The 19365-nt window shown below is 43.0% G+C and overlaps 1 protein-coding gene across 1 annotated transcript in view; it reads right to left on the bottom strand.

The window, feature by feature from the left end:
- Window positions 1-19365, bottom strand: part of pth1r (parathyroid hormone 1 receptor) — a 186753-nt gene that overhangs the window by 57012 nt on the left and 110376 nt on the right. Inside the window, exon 7 of the mRNA XM_055228263.1 lies at window positions 14620-14806. Within this exon, the coding sequence (XP_055084238.1) occupies window positions 14620-14806 (187 nt within the window). The remainder of the gene's footprint in view (window positions 1-14619; window positions 14807-19365) is intronic.

Below are 19365 nucleotides of genomic sequence, written 5' to 3'. Positions count from 1 at the left end.
ACCCAAAACGCCAAACCCGCAGATATGAAATTACTCTTATTGGTTCCATAACTCACTGTTTCTTTTAAAAAAATTTAATAGCTTGGGGAATAGCTACATTTCCTTGAGGTTTTGTTAGCTGCCAGTGCTAGCCAAGAAAGTAATATTGATTTCAGGAGGAGGGTGCTGCTTGTCTCTGGCCAACTGTTAATGCTGTCCTGGAATATTCCACAGTATGGCATTAAACATGACCTCCGGCCGTGTGTCTTGGACACTTGGGTGAAGAGAGGGGCAGAGCTCTTGACCGATCACTAGCTGGTGGTGAGTTGGATTCGCTGGCAGAGGAGGAAGCCAGACAGACCTGGCATATCGTAAAGGTCTGTTATGACTTTAGGCGGAATTCAATGCAATTTCCCATAGGCACACAAAACTTAAAAAGTGAAATGGTGAAAAATCCACAGTAGATATCAACTCAATTCTTGCTGTACAAAATAGGGCGTGGGGATTTGTACAACATACATTTTAAAGTTTGGTTCTATCACCTTGCAAACTAAAGTTGTAGGTGTTTGGACACTGGAAGCAAGGGATGCTTTCAAGCTGAAGAGGGAGTCCCATAGAGCCTTGTCGGCTTGTGCAGGCCAAGCATGGCTTGTGCGGTCACAGAGGCAAAAACTCGGGGTTAGGAGGAGTTCGAGGAGGCCATGGAGGAGGACTATGGGATGGCCTCAAAGAGATTTTGGCAAACCGTCCGACGTCTCAGGAGGGGGAAGAAGTGCTTCACCAACACTTTTTACAGTGCGGGTGGAGAGCTGCTGACCTTGACTGGGGATGTTGTCGAGCGGTGGAAAGAATACTTTGAGGATCTCCTCATCCCCCCGTCATGTCTTTTGGGGAAGCAGAGACTGGGGACTCGGAGGCGGAGTCGTTCATCACCCTGGCTGAAGTGGTTGGCAAGCTCCTCTGTGGCAAGGCTTCGGGGGTAGATGAGATCCGTCCTGAGTACCTTTCTGGATGTTGTGGGGCTGTCTTGGCTGACACGTTTCTGCAACATCGCTTAGCGGTTGGGGAAAGTAACGCTGGACTGGTAGACCGGGGTGGGTGGTCCCTCTGTACAAGAAGGGGGATCGGAGGGTGTGTTTCAATTACAGGGGAATCACAGGTCTATTCCAGGGTACTGGAGAGGAGAATCTGAACGATAGTCGAAAACCTCAGATACAGGAGGAGCAGTGTTGTTTTTGTCCCAGTCGTGGAACACTGGACCAGCTCTATACTCTCCATCGGGTCCTCAAGGGTTCATGGGAGTTTACCCAACCAGCCCATATGTGTTTTGTGGACCTGGAGAAGGCTGTGCTTTGATGGTGTCCTTTGGGGGTGCTCTGGGAGTATGGTGTCCGGGGCCCTTTGCTAAGGGCTGTCCAGTCCCTGTATGACCGGAACAGGAGCTGTTTTTGCATTGCCGTCGGTAAGTCAGACCTATTCCCAGTGCATGTTGGACTCCACCAGGGCTGCCCTTTCTCACCAGTTCTGTTCATTATATTTATGGACAAAATTTCTAGGCGCAGCCAGGGTACAGAGGGTGTCTGGATATCATCTATGCTGTTTGTCGATGAAGTTGTCCTGATGACTTCATCAAGCCAGGACCTTCAGCACACACTGGGGTGGTTTGCAGCCGAGTGTGAAGTGGCTGGGATGAGAATTAGCTCCTCCAAATCCGAGGCCATGGTTCTCGACCGGAAAAAGGTGTTGTTCACGAGTAAGAGAAGAATGGAGCGTGAGACTGACAGGTGGATTGGTGCAGAATCTGCAGCATCTGCAGCATCTGCAGCATCTGCAGTATCTGCGGTCGCTGCATCGGTCAGTTGTGGTGAAGGAGCTGAGCCGGAAGGCAAAGTTCTCGATTTACCGGTCAATTTACGTTCCAACCCTCACCTATGGTTATGAGCTCTGGGTAATGACTGAAAGGACAGATCGTGAATACAAGCGACCGAAATGAGTTTCCTCTGCAGGGTGGCTGGGCGCACCCTTAGAGATAGGGTGAGGATTTCAGTAACAGAGCCGCTGCTTCCACACATCGAGAGGAGCCACCTGAGGTGGCTCGGGCATCTGTTCAGGATGCCTCCTGTATGCCTCCATAGAGAGGTGTTCTGGGCATGTCCCATCGGGAGGAGGCCCCGGGGAAGACCCAGGACATGCTGGAGGGACTATGTCTCTCGGCTCGCCTGGGAATGCCTTGAGGTTCCACCGGAGGAGCTGGAGGACGTGTCTGGGGTGAATGAAGTCTGGGATTCCCTGCTTAGACTGAATTTAATCTGAAATTGTGGCCTATGTAACTCGCCCATGAGTGCGCCCAACTCCATTTCTCATTTGGAACCTGGCAGCTAGCAGATTAGCTATATACATATATATTTACAGTCAAAAGTCCTCCAGCTCAGTTTTAACTATAGGAACATGTGAATGTTGTGATGCCATATGAACTCTACCTACTGGATAAAGACAACATTGGATCATTCCAGTCAGAGCCTGAACAACTACGTCAGGTAACGAACCCCTCACTGAAAAAAAGTTAAATAATGCACAGTTAAACAATGACATGAAGCCCATCGTAACAAGCCAATTTAATATGGAACATGGAAGGTGACATTTAATCTGGAGATATATCTCCCGACATTTAATCTGGTTCAGGGGCCTGTTAATAATACCATTTCTATTACATGTCTCTGTGTTGACAGTAGCCGGATTAGTACCACATTGATTTCTTCTGCATCGCTGGTCCCATGTGCTCAAATTAGCAGACTCATAAAGGTTGTCCAGGTCCAGGCTCCAGGCTCTATTTATTTATTTGACTGGAACAATGCACATGCTAATGAACAGACATGATACAACCTGAATGATACAACCTCGAGACAACTGTTGTTGTGATTTTGGGCGTTACAAAAATAAATGAATTGAATTGAATTGAATGTAAACACACTGGATTATAGCCAAAGGTCCATTTCCATCCCTTGTCCCAAGGGCCAAAATAAAAATTGCACACTACACTCATTGTACACTCCCCATTATTGCACCATACAAAATATTGCCCCTTATACTCATTGCACAGTTCTACAAACAGCTTCTGTTAGCCTTTGTTAGCCTCTAGTTGCCTCTGTTAGCTGCACTGTCACTGTGGCCTCGGTCGATTCTTTGTCAAATACATGTTTATATTCTGAACACAGCTAATCCTACTCCAAACAAAAACATGCAAACAAAGATAATGCTGAAAAGTTTTTTTGAGGCGACAGGTTTACAGTGAAGCCAAATTACAGAATTTGGGGTAAAAAAAATGTAAATCAGTCCAACATATCGGCTAAAAATTGGCCTCAGCATTAGCCGTGAAAAAAATGATATTGGTCACTCTCTAGTTTTAGTTTTCCATTAAGATATGAAATGGAAAAAGTGAGCAAGTTATGAATCTATGATGAGTTTGAATAGAGCAGAAACAAACACATGAAGATGTCTGTGGTGCATATTAGGTGTCAGTATCATCTATTTAAACCAATTTTGGCATAAATAAAAAATAAATAAATAAATAAAATGGTGAACGTGTTTGGACTTTAAAACGAGGAGGAGGAGCATTTTCTAGATTACCACCAGATGACATCACAAAGTGGAGTGTTTTGAGCTCAGCCAAGGGAAACGGCTTCAGCATACAGGATCATTCTAAAAATAGACACTCCAGGCACTACTTTAAAAACTCAGAGATTATTCCAAATTATTTAACAGAAAAATACTGTTATATTATGGCTCCATCAATACAAAATAAATAAAATAAATACAATTAAAATAAATAAAATACTACTACTACTACTACTACTACTACTAGTAATAATAATAATAATAATTATTATTATTATTATTATTGTTATTATTATTATTATTATTATAAATACTGTTTAAATTGAGTCAAAAAGCTCCTTCTGAAAACAAACTCACTTTTTTCCATTCTATGGTCAAACTGGACCCTATGGGGCCAGTTCTGTTGGGTCTGGTTCTGTTGGAGCTGGTTCTGTTGGGGCCAGTCCTGTTGGAGCCAGTTCTATTTGGGCTATGGGCTGGTTCTGTTGGGGCCAGTTCTGTTGGAGCTGGACGCAGTAGAGGCTCATATACGAGGCGAGCTCAGTGTTTGCTCTGTGATCTCCAGCTAGTTATACAGTATTAAACTCTCAGATATTATAAATATACAGAGTTTATTTATTAAACCGGTTCAAAACAGGGAAGTAAAAGCCACTGTCCCTTTTATGGGTGACATCATTAAAGTGTGAGTATAAATCCAGCTCTCATTAGCTGCAGTAAACAAGCCGAGAGCAGCTAATTAGAGCCGAGTTCTTGCCAAAGAACGTTCAACACATTCTGTATTTCATTTACCATAAGTTGTGAGGTCCTATACGGGAGCAGTCAGTGGACCTGTCACCCATCCATCATCCAACCATTTTCTTCCACTTATCTGGGGCTGGGTTGCAGGGGCAGCAGTCTAAGCAGGGACTCCCAGATTTCCCTCACACCGGACACATCCTCCAGCTCCTCCGGTGGGACCCCAAGGCGTTCCCAGGCCAGCCAAGAGACATAGTCCCTCCACCGTGTCCTGGGTCTTCCCCGGGGCCTCCTCCCGGTGGGACATGCCCGGAACACCTCCATAGCCTCCTGAGACCTGGCGACCTCATATATGGACAACGCATTTTGGGTTGTCTAGGCCACAATGCAATTTTTTAGAAGAAGAAAAACAGCATACAAGAACAGCAACAATGCAAATATATTCAATTTAGAATTTCTTTAACAGTTTAGAATGTTTAGAATATAACTTTTTTAAATTTTTCTTCCTGCTCTTGTCAGCAGCACTTCACATGAGACACATTGTTGCAAGAGGTGAAATTGTTGTTTCTCATTTTGTTTTTACATTCAGCACCAAAGTTGCTGTGTTCTGGGTCTTCATGAATAGTTTTTTTTTTCAAATCATTATTCAAATGTTTTATCAAAATGATTAAAATGTCCACATATGAGGACATTTTATTTACATATTTTTTTCTCAGAAACAACAATGTAAAAAGATAATTCTTTGCATTTACACTCATCAGGTCCCAATCAGCCCAAATAACAAAAAGAAATTAATAAAGCATGTCATGCAAGAGCTCGGGTCTCATGAGGCAAGGGAGGCTTCCAGGAGGCATCCTGAACAGATGCCCGAACCACCTCAACTGGTTCCTCTCGATGTGTAGGAGCAGCAGCTCTACTACGAGCTCTTTCTGTGTGACCGAGTTCCTCACCCTATCTCTAAAGGTGCGCCCGGCCAGCCAACGGAGGAAACCCATTTTGGCTGCTTGTATACTTGATCTTGTCCTTTCGGTCATTACCCAGAGCTGATGGCCATAAGTGAGGGTAGGAACGTAGATTGACAGGTAAATCGAGAGCTTTGCCTTCCGGTTCAGCTTCTTTTTTACCACAACGAACCGATACAGCGATCGCATCAATGCAGACGCTGCACTGATCCACCTGTCAATCTCACACTCCATCCTTCCCTCACTCATGAACAAGACACCGAGATACTTGAACTCCTCCACTTGAGGCAGAGACTCACCACCCACCCGGTGGACCTGTCACTATAATCAATAAATCCGCATATCAACACATCCATTTAAAATTCCATATGTGAAAGAAGGATCATTACCTTTCGGGCCCAGTGTTTCTCATGTGACAGTTTCTTTGTAATAACAGAGATTTGTGTTGTTTTTGTTGTAACACGTGGTCATGTCTGTGGAGAAGTTCAGCCTCGTTCTGCCATAAATCTGCTGCTGCTCATGTTATTTAAATGTTTTCACTCAGATGACTTAAAAACATGTTCACTCAGATGATACCTCCTTAAAAACATGTTCACTCAGATGGTACTGTCTTAAAAACATATTCACTCAGATGATACCGTCTTAAAAACATGTTCACCCAGATGATACAGCCTTAAAAACATGTCCACTCAGATGATACCGCCTTAAAAACATGTTCACTCAGATGATACCACCTTAAAAACACATTCATTCAGATGATACCACCTTAAAATTTTTGTGTCAGCGTCTTAAAGCCGTTTCAATATCATTGTTTATCAGAGTATTTCTGTGTAGCGATATATTGAGCTTCAGAATGTGTCAGGCTTAACATTTCCTCCTCTGTGAACACGGTGGTCTGCTGCAAAATCTTCAATTCTGGCAACAAAAGAATAATGGAATAGCCATGTAAATTAAACGAATAACATTCAAAGTACAATTTTAAATCAGACCGATTCTGCCATATCATGTTTGGAGCTTCAGCCACGTTCTGACTGTTCCTCATCATTGAGTCTCTGAAGTTGTATTTGTAGTGATTCATCTTTGAGTAATCTTTAATCTTATTTTCAAGATGCCATTTTGTCCATCTACCCCTGTTTTCACCTCCACCAGTACATGCCCACTGTGATTACGCACTTCCTTCTCCAGTTTTATTTTCTTAATGGGTGACACTTGTATGATTGGGCAGCGTTGTGTGGTGTGATCTGGTGATCTTTGTGGGAGGGACCAAATGCAGCGCTCTGTTGATGATGTTTATAGTGTTGTAACGTAAAGGTGGGAATGGGAATCAGCTCCAGCCCCAGATGTCAGTGGACTTGTTTCTTCTAATGTGTCAACCATCTCCATGGAGATAGATAACTTTAATGCCATACAGTGGAACACTCCAAGCAAAGCAATAACATCTTCATTGATACTATGCAGTGACATCACGTGGGGTGAGGTTCTGCATGTATGTCTATGGAGGAATGTTTAACTGTTACCACGGTGACACATAGTTCACATTAGCAAGCACAGCCTCTAGAAAACTCATTCTCTGCAGTCTCTGATCAAATTATCATCACAGCCCCAGGGCCACAGTATTGATAAGCCCCTCCTCCTCTGAGATAAGCCCCTCCTCTTCTGAGATAAGCCCCTCCTCCTCTGACAGTCACCGCTAAAACACAGCTTACTTTCTGTTCCATAGGACTTTGCATAAACTTTAAACTGTCAGTTCCAGTAAAGACTCTCCTCCTCCATAAGCTGCAGTGCCAATGTCCAAGTTTCTCCAGCTGCACAAACCACTGCCAGCATAATGCTAACGCTAACACCGCACAACCGCTACACAGACCTGCTACACACACCCACTGTCCTATATACATTTACACTGGCATGCCACTCATGAAGGTGACAAGCTAGCTAACAGCGGCATGGCTAAGCAGGCCCCGCAATGAGACAGACCCTGTGTTTCTGAAACACATTGACATCGACAGAATGTTGTTATTTTGGGATAGGGAATGTTTCAGGAGAGCAGCCTTGGGAAAACTGCAGCTTACCTCAAACTTTGTGATTATTTTTATAATTTATGTGTTTGAAAATAAGTTCAAGGTTAACATTGTAAACACGTCCAGAAGAATTCACAACTGGCTGCAACGTGAGCTGACAAACTAATACAAGAACCACATTAAAAGGTAAATCAAAGAACCACACATTCACGAACACATTCATACAGTCCACTGGGGGTGAGGAGGGTTAAGTGTCTTGCCCAAGGACAAAATGACAACATCCAGTGGGTGGGTGAGAGGGAATTGCACTGCCAAACTATGAGTCAGAGGATCTGACCCCTCTACTAATGATGGTTTTATGGAACGGAATTCAAACCGCCAACCAGATCACAACACAACCACCATGGTGACCAAAGTGACTCACAAATCACTTTACATCTATACTCCACAACACTCAGACTAAGAAACTCACTGACCTTCAGTGAGATACTCCACACTCTGAAGATCAGGGAGGTACTCCACACTCGGAAGGTCAGGGAGATACATCACACTCTGAAGGTCGGTGAGGTACTACACACTCTGAAGGTTAGGGATGTACTCCACACTCTGAAGGTCAGGGAGGTACTCCACTCTCTGAAGGTCAGTGAGGCACTCCGCACTCTGAAGGTAAGTGAGGTACTCCGCACTCTCCACACTCTGAAGGTCAGGGAGGTACTCCACACTCTAAAGTTAAGGGAGGTACGCCACACTCTGAAGGTCAGGAAGGTACTCCGCAGTCTGCACACTCTGAAGGTCAGGGAGGTACTCCACAGTCTGAAGGTCAGGGAGGTACACCACACTCTCCACACTCTGAAGGTCAGTGAGGGGTAACTCTGGACCACACTGTTTAAAATTAACTCCTGTTCTGAACATTTTATGTATTCGTTTCAGCTTTAGATATAAATGTAGTTCAATATAATTAAATATAATCCCCAAAAATACTAAAAACAGTGGATCTGAAAGTTGAAAACTATATATTCTTGGCAGATTTTCTATTTTATATTGAGTTTAGATGAATTCAAACACAGAGCATTGGTAAAGTGGGCCATGGTGCCGATGCTGTAGGTCTGGGCCACTGTGAGAATGTGGGCTCAGCTTCTTTTTTTTTAAACAGAACGGCTCCGACCGCAGCTATAGTTTGAGAACAGTAAGAAATCTGTCTCATCTTTCATCTTCATGGCCACTGCTGCAAAACACCCACCACCATCTGCTTACAAAGGGACATGCTGCTTGTGCCAGATGCCCTTCCTCGGCATTCTTCACTTGTTTACAGTTCAGGTGATATTAGCACTGGGCGATTTGCTAAAAAATGAATCTTAGCTTTCAATTAGAATTTATTTTGTCTCATTGAAACTGAACCTGTGAGATCAACTAGTGGCCACTCCAGGTACTGCACAGAGCACAGTGTAACAGAGGGTTAGAGAACCTGACCTCTGACCTGACCATAAAGCACAGTGTAATAGAGGGTTAGAGTGCCTGATCTCTGACCTGACCATACAGCACAGTGTAATAGAGGGTTAGAGTGCCTGACCTCTGACCTGACCATAGAGCATAGTGTAACAGAGGATTAGAGTACCTGACCTCTGACTTCACCATAAAGCACAGTATAACAGAGGGTTAGAGTGCCCGACCTCTGACTTTTTGTATTTTAAGTTCAAATCCTCAAAGTGCCTAAAAGAGGCCGGGGCTAGTACTCAGGAAGTGATGCAGAAGAAACATTCTGTGCCAATGACACAGGCTGATCCTCCACTTTGACACAACACCTGACCACTTCTACTGACCGCTACATAAAAGGACCAGCACTGGGGGGGGGGGGGGGGGGGGGGGCTGAACCTGCAGTCTTCTGGTTTGAGGGTAAATCACTGTGGTCAGAAAATCCCGGCCCACTAATGTTTAGTACAATGTTATAAATAAAACAGATTTTATGCAAGCACTGTTTTCTAAAGATGCAATTTGAAACAAACGCAAAGAAATGTAAGAACAAATTTGTGTTTGGCCTTTTTTATATAATTTTGTCAATAAAATTATGATTTTAAACAGCTTAATTTTCTTCAAACAGAAAATAAACTCTTTATAGTTTATATTAAATTTGTGCACATTTACACCACATTAAAACCAGAACTAAACCAGGCCTGAACCAGGACTAAACCAGGACCAAACCAGGACCAAACCAGGACCAAACCAGGACCAAGCCAGGACCAAATCAGGACTAAACCAGGACCAAACCAGGACCCAACCAGTCTAAACCAGGACTAAACAAGCACTAAACTGTTGTAGTTTCACAGACCTGAATGGTAGCTTGCTGTATGTGTGGACAGGGACTTTTTCCCATTGGCTCTGCCAGGTCCATTACTTTGCTTGGCTCCTGTGGCTCTGCACCTGTGGCTCTGCACCTGTGGCTCTGCACCTGTGGCTCTGCACCTGTGGCTCTGCACCTGTGGCTCTGAACCTGTCGCTCTGCACCTGTTGCTCTGCACCTGTCGCTCTGCGCCTGTCCTTCAGCACTCGCCTCTGCCTCTTCCTCAAGCATCCCGTGTAATAACACGTAAGAGGTAGTTTATTTATACTTCATTGACTTCTTTTTATTTTCTGTTGGGTCCAAAGTCACATCTCTTCTGCGTTTAGAGGCTCTGAGGCCTGATGCACAATGGAACTGTCAAGATAATCTTTAGCTTTAAGTGCAAATATACCAGAGTGACTATAACAAAGTGATTATAACAGAGTGAATATAACAGAGTGAATATAACAGAGTGAATGTAAAAGAGGGGGGAGGGGCCCAAAACTGTATTGAAGTAAGAGTAAAGCTATGGTAGCGGGACCAGGATATGATGAGGAGGAACAGAGGATTTTATGGCCCAACGTGAGCTTATTATAAGTGAACCATATGAAGCATGAGACCAATAAGGAAAACTTAGATGAGGTTCATAACATGTAATAGCAAAGGTTTAGAGTCCATGATAAATACCACTCAAAGATACAGTTAAGGCTTTTGAATCGAGTCTGAGTCCAGCCAGAGTCCAGCCAGAGTCCAGCCGGAGTCCAACCTGAGTCCAGCCTGAGTCCAGCCTGAGTCCAGAACAATTCCAGCAGTCACTTGAACCATTCTCTCCCCAAAGCAACCTGCACCCAAACAGCAGGGGCCAGTGCACAGCACTCTCCCATCCCTGAGTGTACAGCCCATGAGGACCCCTGCACTTCAGGCAGGTTTGACACCTGCCTCTGTTACTACTCCATTCAGTCCATCAGATCCACAGGTCCTCCCAGACTTTCGGAGGTCACTGGGGCCTTCTGTCTCTTCTACATCCGTCCTTACAGCTGCAGGACATGCTGCCACAAACAGCTAACAAGTCGCCACACTTAAAACAGCCAACAACAAATCTCCACACTTAAAATAGCCAACAAGTCTCTCCGCACACTTGGTCTCCCCTACCTGATCTCTTGTCCCTCGTATCCTGTCCCTGGTCTCCCGTCCCTGATCTCTCCTCCATGGTCTTACTCAATCTCCCCGTGGATCTCGAACCATCACCGCGGCCCACGCTGTCTTCACTCCTGTTTGTCCAAATGAAATGTCTCTAGTCCATTCAGTCTACCAAAGGTGGGCTCAAAGGCCAAGCACCCAAGGTCTTAATTAACCTTTCTGTTCACTCCCCTCTCATTCGCTCTCCTCTCATTCACCCCCCTCTTGTTTGCTAACCTCTCATTCGCTTTCCTCTCATTCGCTCCACTCTCATTCAAACCCCTCTGTTCTCATGGCCTTTATCAGTTCCTGGTGTCTCTCAGGCTCAGGTGATGTGTTACTCAGGCTATGTCACAATTACAGTAAAACTGCTGCTCAAAAATAACTAATGGTGTGTCATACAGGGGCATCAGGGGCGTGAGGGGCATCAGGGCTATGGAGTTTACATGGAGTTTGCAAAAGTCTATGGTGGACATGCATCTTGACCAACCTGTGTTTATGCAGCGCATTTTCAAGTGTCAGAGCGGCGTAGATCTGCCGTTGACGCGGTGCGTCTTGAGCATACACTCGTTTTTCACTCTGTTCTCTCACTGGTCATTCTGTTTGCTCGTTGGATGCTCTGTTCACTCATTGGTTGCTCTGTTCACTCGTTAGACACTTGTTGGACACTTGTTGGTCTCTCTGTTCTTTTGTTGGTCCCTCTGTTCTCTCATTGGTTGTTCTGTTCACTTGTTGCTCATTCTGTTCACTTGTTGGTCGTTCTGTTCACTTATTGGTCACTGTTTGCTTGTTGGTCACTCTATTTGCTTGTTGGACACTCTGTACACTCTTTGGATGCTCTGTTCCCATGTTGGAAGCTCTGTTCCCTTGTTGGACACTCTGTTCACTCGTTGGTTTCACTGTTCACTCGTTGGTTGTTCTGTTCAGGAGTTGGACACTGTGTTTACTTGTTGGACGCCCTGTTCACTCTTTGAATGCCTTGTTCCTGTGTTGGACGCTCTGTTCTGTCGCTCTGTTTGCTCATTGGAGACACTGTTTGCTTGTTGATCACGCTGTTCGCTCGTTGGTTGCTCTGTTCACTCATTGGTCTCTCTGTTCACTCGTTGGTCACTCTGTTCACTCATTGGACACTCTCTCTAGGCGTTGGACACTCTGTTCTCTCATTGGCCACTCTGTTCCCTTGTTGGGCGCTCTGTTCGACCTTCACTCGTTGGGTGATTTTTTTTCTGGTCAGTCTGTTCTTTGGTTGGACCCTCTGTTCTCTCATTGGTCATTGTATGCACTTGTTGCTCATTCTGTTCACTCGCTGGTTGTTTTGTTCACTTGGGGGTTGGACACTCTAGTCACTCGTTGGATGCAACGGACGCCCTGAACACTGAAGTATTTTTCTCCGATGTGCATCTACGAGGTGTCTGCCTCAAATGCAAAGGCCTCTATCTAGAACGCAGCATAAGAGTAAAGGATGTTGTGTCATATTTAGAAGTGAAAGAATAGAATATTCAATAATGTACAAAATGTGTTTCTTAGCAAAATACCAACTCAAATAAAATCTTTTTTTTAATTGTTTTTTTTTTTTTCATTGAGCTAAAAAATGTAGAAAAAAACACGTGTTCTCTAGGCAGACCTCCTGCTTGTCTCCATGGAAATGTATGGCATAAAGTGTAGCAATCTCCATGGAGAAGTTTGTTTTCTATGTCCATGAAATCAGGCAGGTGACGGTGCCACCTCCAGAAAGTTACACACTGTAGCTTTAAGGATAAACACACAAGGATGAGCCAACAAAATCATATCTGAAGGAGCAAGAAACACAAATGTTCAGATCATTTTACTGAAGTAACAGTACTGTTACTGCAATAAAAATGTTACTCAGTTACTCAAGTATAAATGTAACTCAGTACTACCCACCTCTATGACCATGTACAAAAACCCTATATTGACCCACGCAGGCCTGAGAGCAGAGCCAGTCCTGTGCTCTGTAAAGAGCTGGCACACTGTAAAGAGCTGGCAATTAGAGAAAAGAAGGAAAACAGTTTATTTACCTCTGTGCTGGAAAAGCAGGTGAGGCTTACAGAAACCCCTCCTCCTGGGACCACTCACATCCTGACAGCCAACTCCACAAATCTGACTCGAGATCAGTGTTCAAAACAGAGATTTTTATTAAACACTTGGAAGGATGGAACATGATGCTGGAGATAAAGCTGGGCCCAGTAAAGTGACACAAACTATTTTATGGACAGTTTGACAAAGAGAGAAGTAGTCTAGAAGTATTAGCTTACTTCCTGCCTGTATGGCAGGAAGTGAGCTGTATAGGCCATACAGACCATACAGGCTCACTTCCTGCCTGTATGGTCTGTATGGCTTGTACAGTCTGTACGGTTTGTATGATCTGTATGGTGTGTATGGTGTGTATGGTCTGTGCGGTTTGTATGATCTGTATGGTCTGTATGGTGTGTATGGTGTGTATGGTCTGTACGGTCTGTATGATCTGTATGGTCTGTATGATCTGTATGGTCTGTATGATTTGTATGGTCTGTATGGTGTGTATGGTCTGTACAGATCTGCGTAGTCTGTATGGTGTGTACAGGTCTGTATGGTCTGTATGATCTGTGTGGTCTGTATGGTCTGTGTGGTCTGTACTGGTCTGTATGATCTGTACAGGGCTGTATGGTCTGTATGGTCTGTGTGGTCTGTATGATCTGCGTGGTCTATACAGGTCTGTATGGTCTGTATGGACTGTACGGTCTGTACAGGTCTGTATGGTCTGTACAGGTCTGTATGGTAGTGTTGTCTGTAGGGTCTGTGTGGTCTGTATTGGTCTGTATGTTCTGTACATGTCTGTATGGTCTATTTGGTCTGTATGGTCTGTATGGTCTGTACAGGTCTGTACAGGTCTGCACAGGTCTATATGGTTTGTATGGTCTGTACATGTCTACACAGGTCTGTATGGTCTGTACAGGTCTGTGTAGTCTCTGCACATTTTACATCACAACATTCAACATCACAATATGTATTGTAAAACTTAATAAAAGAAACAATCATGTTTAAATCTTTTGCCTGCACATCTGATCAATCATTGAACAGCACCTGGAGCTGCAGCTGTGACATTTCACACTGCATTTGTTTGAGTCTATATCCAAAAACAACTTTATATGAGCAATGTAAACGAGAATAGTTATAGTAATTATTATTATTATTATTATTATTATTATTATTATTATTATTATTATATTAAACCAGGGGCCCGTGAGCAGAAAGATCATGTATTTTCCTCTCTCTTCATGTTTTAATTTAGTAAAAGTTAAAAAAGATCAACTACAAACATTTTATTCAAATGAAAAAAAGCAAAACTTCACAACCTTTAATCTCTCAGCCAGAAATAATAATAATAATAATAATAATAATAATAATAATAATAATAATAATAATAATAATAATAATAATAATAATAATAATAATAATAATAATCTTATTTCAGAAAATGTTAATGCTTTTTCTGGAGCTTTCTAGTCAAAACCAGCCTGGGTTTGGGGGTGAACCACATCTTAAAATAATAAAATAAAGAGGAAAGCTGCTTCGCACCGTGACCTCTGCACTGGACAGTTTGGTGTCAAGACCCTGGACCCTGAATGAAGGGTCCAAGGTCATTTAATTTATACAGAAATACTTTGGGGTTTTTTTCACATTTCTGAAAAAACATCAAATTGCAAATGACAAAACAACTCCAACAAAGCCCACACTCTCTCCTTTCACCTCACATTCTCTGCATGTTTATCCAACCCTACATGCTACAGGTATTTATTTATTTTGTACTCACAAACTGTGTCTTGTCAGCAGGGGGCGCCTCTGTGATGGACTTAAGGTCTTCCACAGTGACGCGGTGCATGTCTTCGATCGCTGAGCCAGAGTAAAGGACAATGTCTTTGACAAAGATGCTAACGGCGCGTAGCATGTAGGACACAAACAGGTGCATGTGGATGTAGTTCCTCGTGCAGTGCAGACGCCTAAGAGAGAGAGAACAACAAAACAGGGTTAAGAGCATTAGTGCTGTGGTCAAAGTTTAGTCGATTAATCAGTCGATGGAGTCTTAGGTGACCACAATGTGTATTAGGTAAATAAACATTTTATTTAGATGACAAGGATTTCTACAGGACTACAGCAGAAAGTAGAAAAAGGTTAGCTGAAGATTTGGTCCTTTTTGGTATTTATCTGTAAAAAGGCAGAAAAATACCCAAAAACCCCTTGGCCCTAGGGAACACCCAGGATATGCAGGAGGGACTATGTCTCAGGGCTGGCAAGAGAATGCCTTGGTTTCCGTCAAGAGGAGCTGGAGGAAGTGTCTGGGTGGGGAAGTCTGGGAGTCCCTCTTTAGACTGCTGCCACAGCGGCTCTGGTTCCAATTTGCTTTCTATAGAAAAACTTTGTCCCCTCTGTCTGTAACTGCTGCTGTCAGATTCTTTTTGGTCTTAAAATGTTTGTATTACCCCGCTCTACATGATCTTGGAGCTTTTATGTCACTATTGTGTCTGAAAATCAAGATATGAACATTAATAACAGACAAATCAGATGTCTTGTTTCTTCGAGGTCACTCCCACTAGTGTTAGCAACTGACTGACAGCGTTGCTAAGCACCTGCTCCCTGCTAAACCAGCGGTGGCAAGAAGTGTCATTACAGCTTCGCTCCGGATTGGCTCTTTGGTTGCTATGATACTCAAGTTTCCAAATATGGAACTCTGCTCCAAATTGTCCCCTATAACTGATAGCCTCACCTTATAACTGCTAGCCTCAATGAGCTTAAATTGGAGCTGAATGCTGTGGTGACATCACACTCACTTTGGCCACTTCTTTACAGTCTGTGGTGTCCTATAACTCTGTACCTGTTATGCTTTATCTTTCACAAAGAACTCAGTGTGAATATTGTACAAGTGTTTAATTGGCTGGTTTAAAAATCAGAAATAGCCACAGTATTGACCAGATAAAATCTCTTTCATATTGTCCTCATCCTGCAGTGGATCTCATCACACATATCATTATGTTAAGAACCATGCTGTCTATTTACTGCATGTAAATTTAGAGCAGTACAATTACTGCTGTGAATTCTTCACTCCTCTCTACAGTCTGAAGGTATTTTTACTCATTAGAAAACACTTATCTTAATTGGATACACATAAATACCAGATGCTAAACAAGATTGTGGGTTTAAAGGAGACGAGACAAAAATTAACTGTAGAGCTAATGTAGAAGCTAATGTTTGTTTGTCTTTTTTTTTTTTAGCTGTATCTGGAGTGATTCATACGTTTGGGTAACTCTGCATTGTCTTGCAACCTCCACACCTCTGTAATTTAGACATTTAGACTTTGGGTCGTTCACAGAGTTCACAGAGTGTAGGGGGTAAAGCAGAACTAAAGTACTTAAATACACGTCTTTTTTTAATGATTGCTAATGTTACATGTTTTATATGCTGCCATATTTCAGCAAAAACAACAAAGAAAGAAAAAGAAGGACGTTTTGGCCTGTTCTGTGTATTCTCAGAAGGGAGCTCCAGGGGAAGCGCTATTGCTAAAGGTAAAGGGGGCGTGGTGTGAGGTGAGATCATGCGTGCAGATTTCTGCTGCAGACTGTACACTTTGAGAGGAAAGTAGAAATTTGCATTTTGTGAGGGGAGGGGGGAGGGTCAGGGGACAAGTTTTACATCTGCCCTCTACTGGCAAAAGCATGTAATAAACTTAATAGATGTTAGCTTTAAGACCTCATTGGTGTGAACATTTAAAATGAATGCATTAGCAAAGTGAGGAATACTTGGATCACTGCAAACTATTTACATTTTAGGTTTTGAGTTTTGATAACAGCACCTTTAAACCATTTTAAATCAATGAAGCAGTTTGTAAAAATAAAAGTATCATGATTCAACACCTGAAAAGAGCCTAATACGTCTCTTTAAAACCTGAGGATGAAACATGAGTATTTACTGAAATTCCTGCAGGACTATATATTGAAACGCTTGCATGAGTGTAAACTGAAACACCTGCAGGAGAATATACTGAAACACCTGCAAGAGTATATACTGAAACGCCTGTGTAATACAAAACTGTTTGGAGAATGTTTTGAATACTTGTCCCGTCTTGAAGTGTGTACATCACAAAAAGTCATTTCAGATTTTAGCCATGTTTATTAAATTTCATTCATTTTCCCGTTGGAGTGACTCCCGGTGCTTTAGGTGAGGGACATGGGCACTGCCTGGGCCTGTGCCCAGTTAATCAGGACTGTGGACATAAGCTGTGATAGGGAACTGTTTAGACAAGAGGAAAAAAGAGAACAAAAACTACATAGAGAGAGTTAGAACATAAATTACAGAGAGAGAGAGTTAGGACATAAACTACACCAAGAGAGTTAGAACATAAACTACAGTGAGAGAGAGAGTTAGAACATAAACTATACCAAGAGAGTTAGAACAAGAAAATACACTGAGAAAGTTAAAATATAAACTAAGAGAGTAAGAGAGAGTTAAAACATGAATTACACCAAGAGTTAAAACATAAACTACACCGAGAGATTTAGAACATAAATTACAAAGTGAGAGAGTTGGGACATGAACTACATCGAGCGATTTAGAAAGTAAACTACATAGAGAGATTTAGAATGTAAACTAAACAGAGAGAGTTAGAACGTAAACTACACCGAGAGAGAGTTAGGATATAAACTACAACGAGAGAGAGTTAGGACATAAACCACACTGAGAGATAGGACATAAGCTAAACAGAGAGAGTTAGAACATAAACTACACTGAGAGATTTAAAAAGTAAACTACACCAAGAGAGCTAGAACAAAATATACACAGAGAAAGTTAGAACATAAACTACACCGAAAGAGAGTTAGAACATAAACTACACCAAGAGAGTTACAAAATAAACTACAGAAAGAGAAAGAGTTAGGACATAAACTACACCAACAGAGAGTTAGGACATAAACTACACCAACAGAGAGTTAGGACATAAACTACACCGAAAGAAAGCTGGAATATAAAACAAGAGATGTCTGTTGTAGACCCTCAGTCGTCCAGGTCTGATCCATAGCAAAAGACGAAGTTCAAATCTGTCAACTGGACAAATTGTTGTAGGAGTGAAGACGTTTCGCTGCTCATCCAAGCCGTTTCTTCGGTTCTGGTCAGAATGCTGGTGGCCACTGCCTTATATCTATCTGAGGGGAGAAAAAGACCATGCTGTCGTCCTTTTCTAGAGCAGTGAGAGCCTTCCTTTCCTCTGATATTATGTTGGAGGGAGGAGGTTTGGTGCTGCTCAGTGTGGCTTTTCCTTTCAGTCTCAGGTCACCAGCTTCTGCCTCTGTAAGCTTATTGTTTCTAATGGCTGTTTCCACTGCTGTAATGTAGTCCACTGTGGTGATCTGGTTGGAAGTTAGAGAGAAGTTTGGAAAGTACCTCTCTCTCTCTGACTGAGTAAGCTCATGGTCTGACAAGGTCTTCACCCAGTATTCCCTGTTCCTAGGATGGTCGAGTCCATCCCCTTTCCTCCTGTCTCTCCGATTTCTTTGTTCTTGTAGTTGCATGAACTTCCTAATGTGACGTTTTTTGGTTTCCTCATGTTGTTTCAACAGCCCTATGGCTATGCAATTGTAGATCCTCTGGGCTATTTCTTCTGGGGCTAAGGTGGCTACTCCTATTTTTAAGCTTTCTATTTTAGACTAAGTTCAGACTTCAAGAAAATTCAGACGGCTGATTTTAAGGCTGAGCATTTTCCTAAGGTAGCGGTGAGTTAAGCTGGTTGCTTTCTGCCCTGGTTCAGGTGCTTTCTTCTGTAATACCCTGGGTATTAACTGATTCTGTCTACATCTGAGGTTAAACCGTAAGTGATTCTTATTCTCTGCTAATTTCTTGGCAATATTTTCCAGCTCTCTTGCCACTTTGACGGTGGTAGGCCCATAGTAGAAGTCCACACACACTGACCAATACCTGCTGATTGATTCGCAACATCCACTCCAGCACAAACTCGGAGTGATCTGTACTCTACAACACAGAGGTCAAGTGGTGCGTACAAATCCAGAGGAAAAGTGAAAGAGGAGCAACATGTGGAGAAAGCCCTCTCTGCTTGTGGATATCCAAAACAGGCCTTCAATAGCTCTAAGAGAGCTAGAAAACAGGACAACAGGGAATCTGAACTCAGAGAATTTTCAGACAGGCTGAGATTACTGTCTTTTTCAAACACTTTAAGACAAAAACTGATTCACCCAAAGGACAAAACCCCGAGCCATAAATAAAGTAATGTAGTCTACTCCATTCAGTGTAGTGAAGAGTACAGTGAGCGTTATATTGGAGAAAATAAACAGCTACTCCATAAGAGGATGTACCAACACCGGCGCGAGAGTTCCTCTGGACCCCAGTCCGCTGTACATCTCCATCTCAAAGCCACCAACCACTCCTTTGAAGACATCCATCCATCCATTTTCTTCCGCTTATCCGGGGCCGGGTCGCGGGGGCAGCAGTCTAAGCAGGGACTCCCAGACTTCCCTCACCCCAGACACGTCCTCCAGCTCCTCCGGTGGGACCCCAA

This window comes from Periophthalmus magnuspinnatus, chromosome 17, assembly GCF_009829125.3.
Source record: "Periophthalmus magnuspinnatus isolate fPerMag1 chromosome 17, fPerMag1.2.pri, whole genome shotgun sequence".
In the NCBI taxonomy this organism is placed as follows: Eukaryota; Metazoa; Chordata; class Actinopteri; order Gobiiformes; family Gobiidae; genus Periophthalmus; species Periophthalmus magnuspinnatus.
The sequence above is the reverse complement of the archived record's forward strand: the minus strand, read 5'-3'. Positions and strand labels throughout refer to the sequence as shown.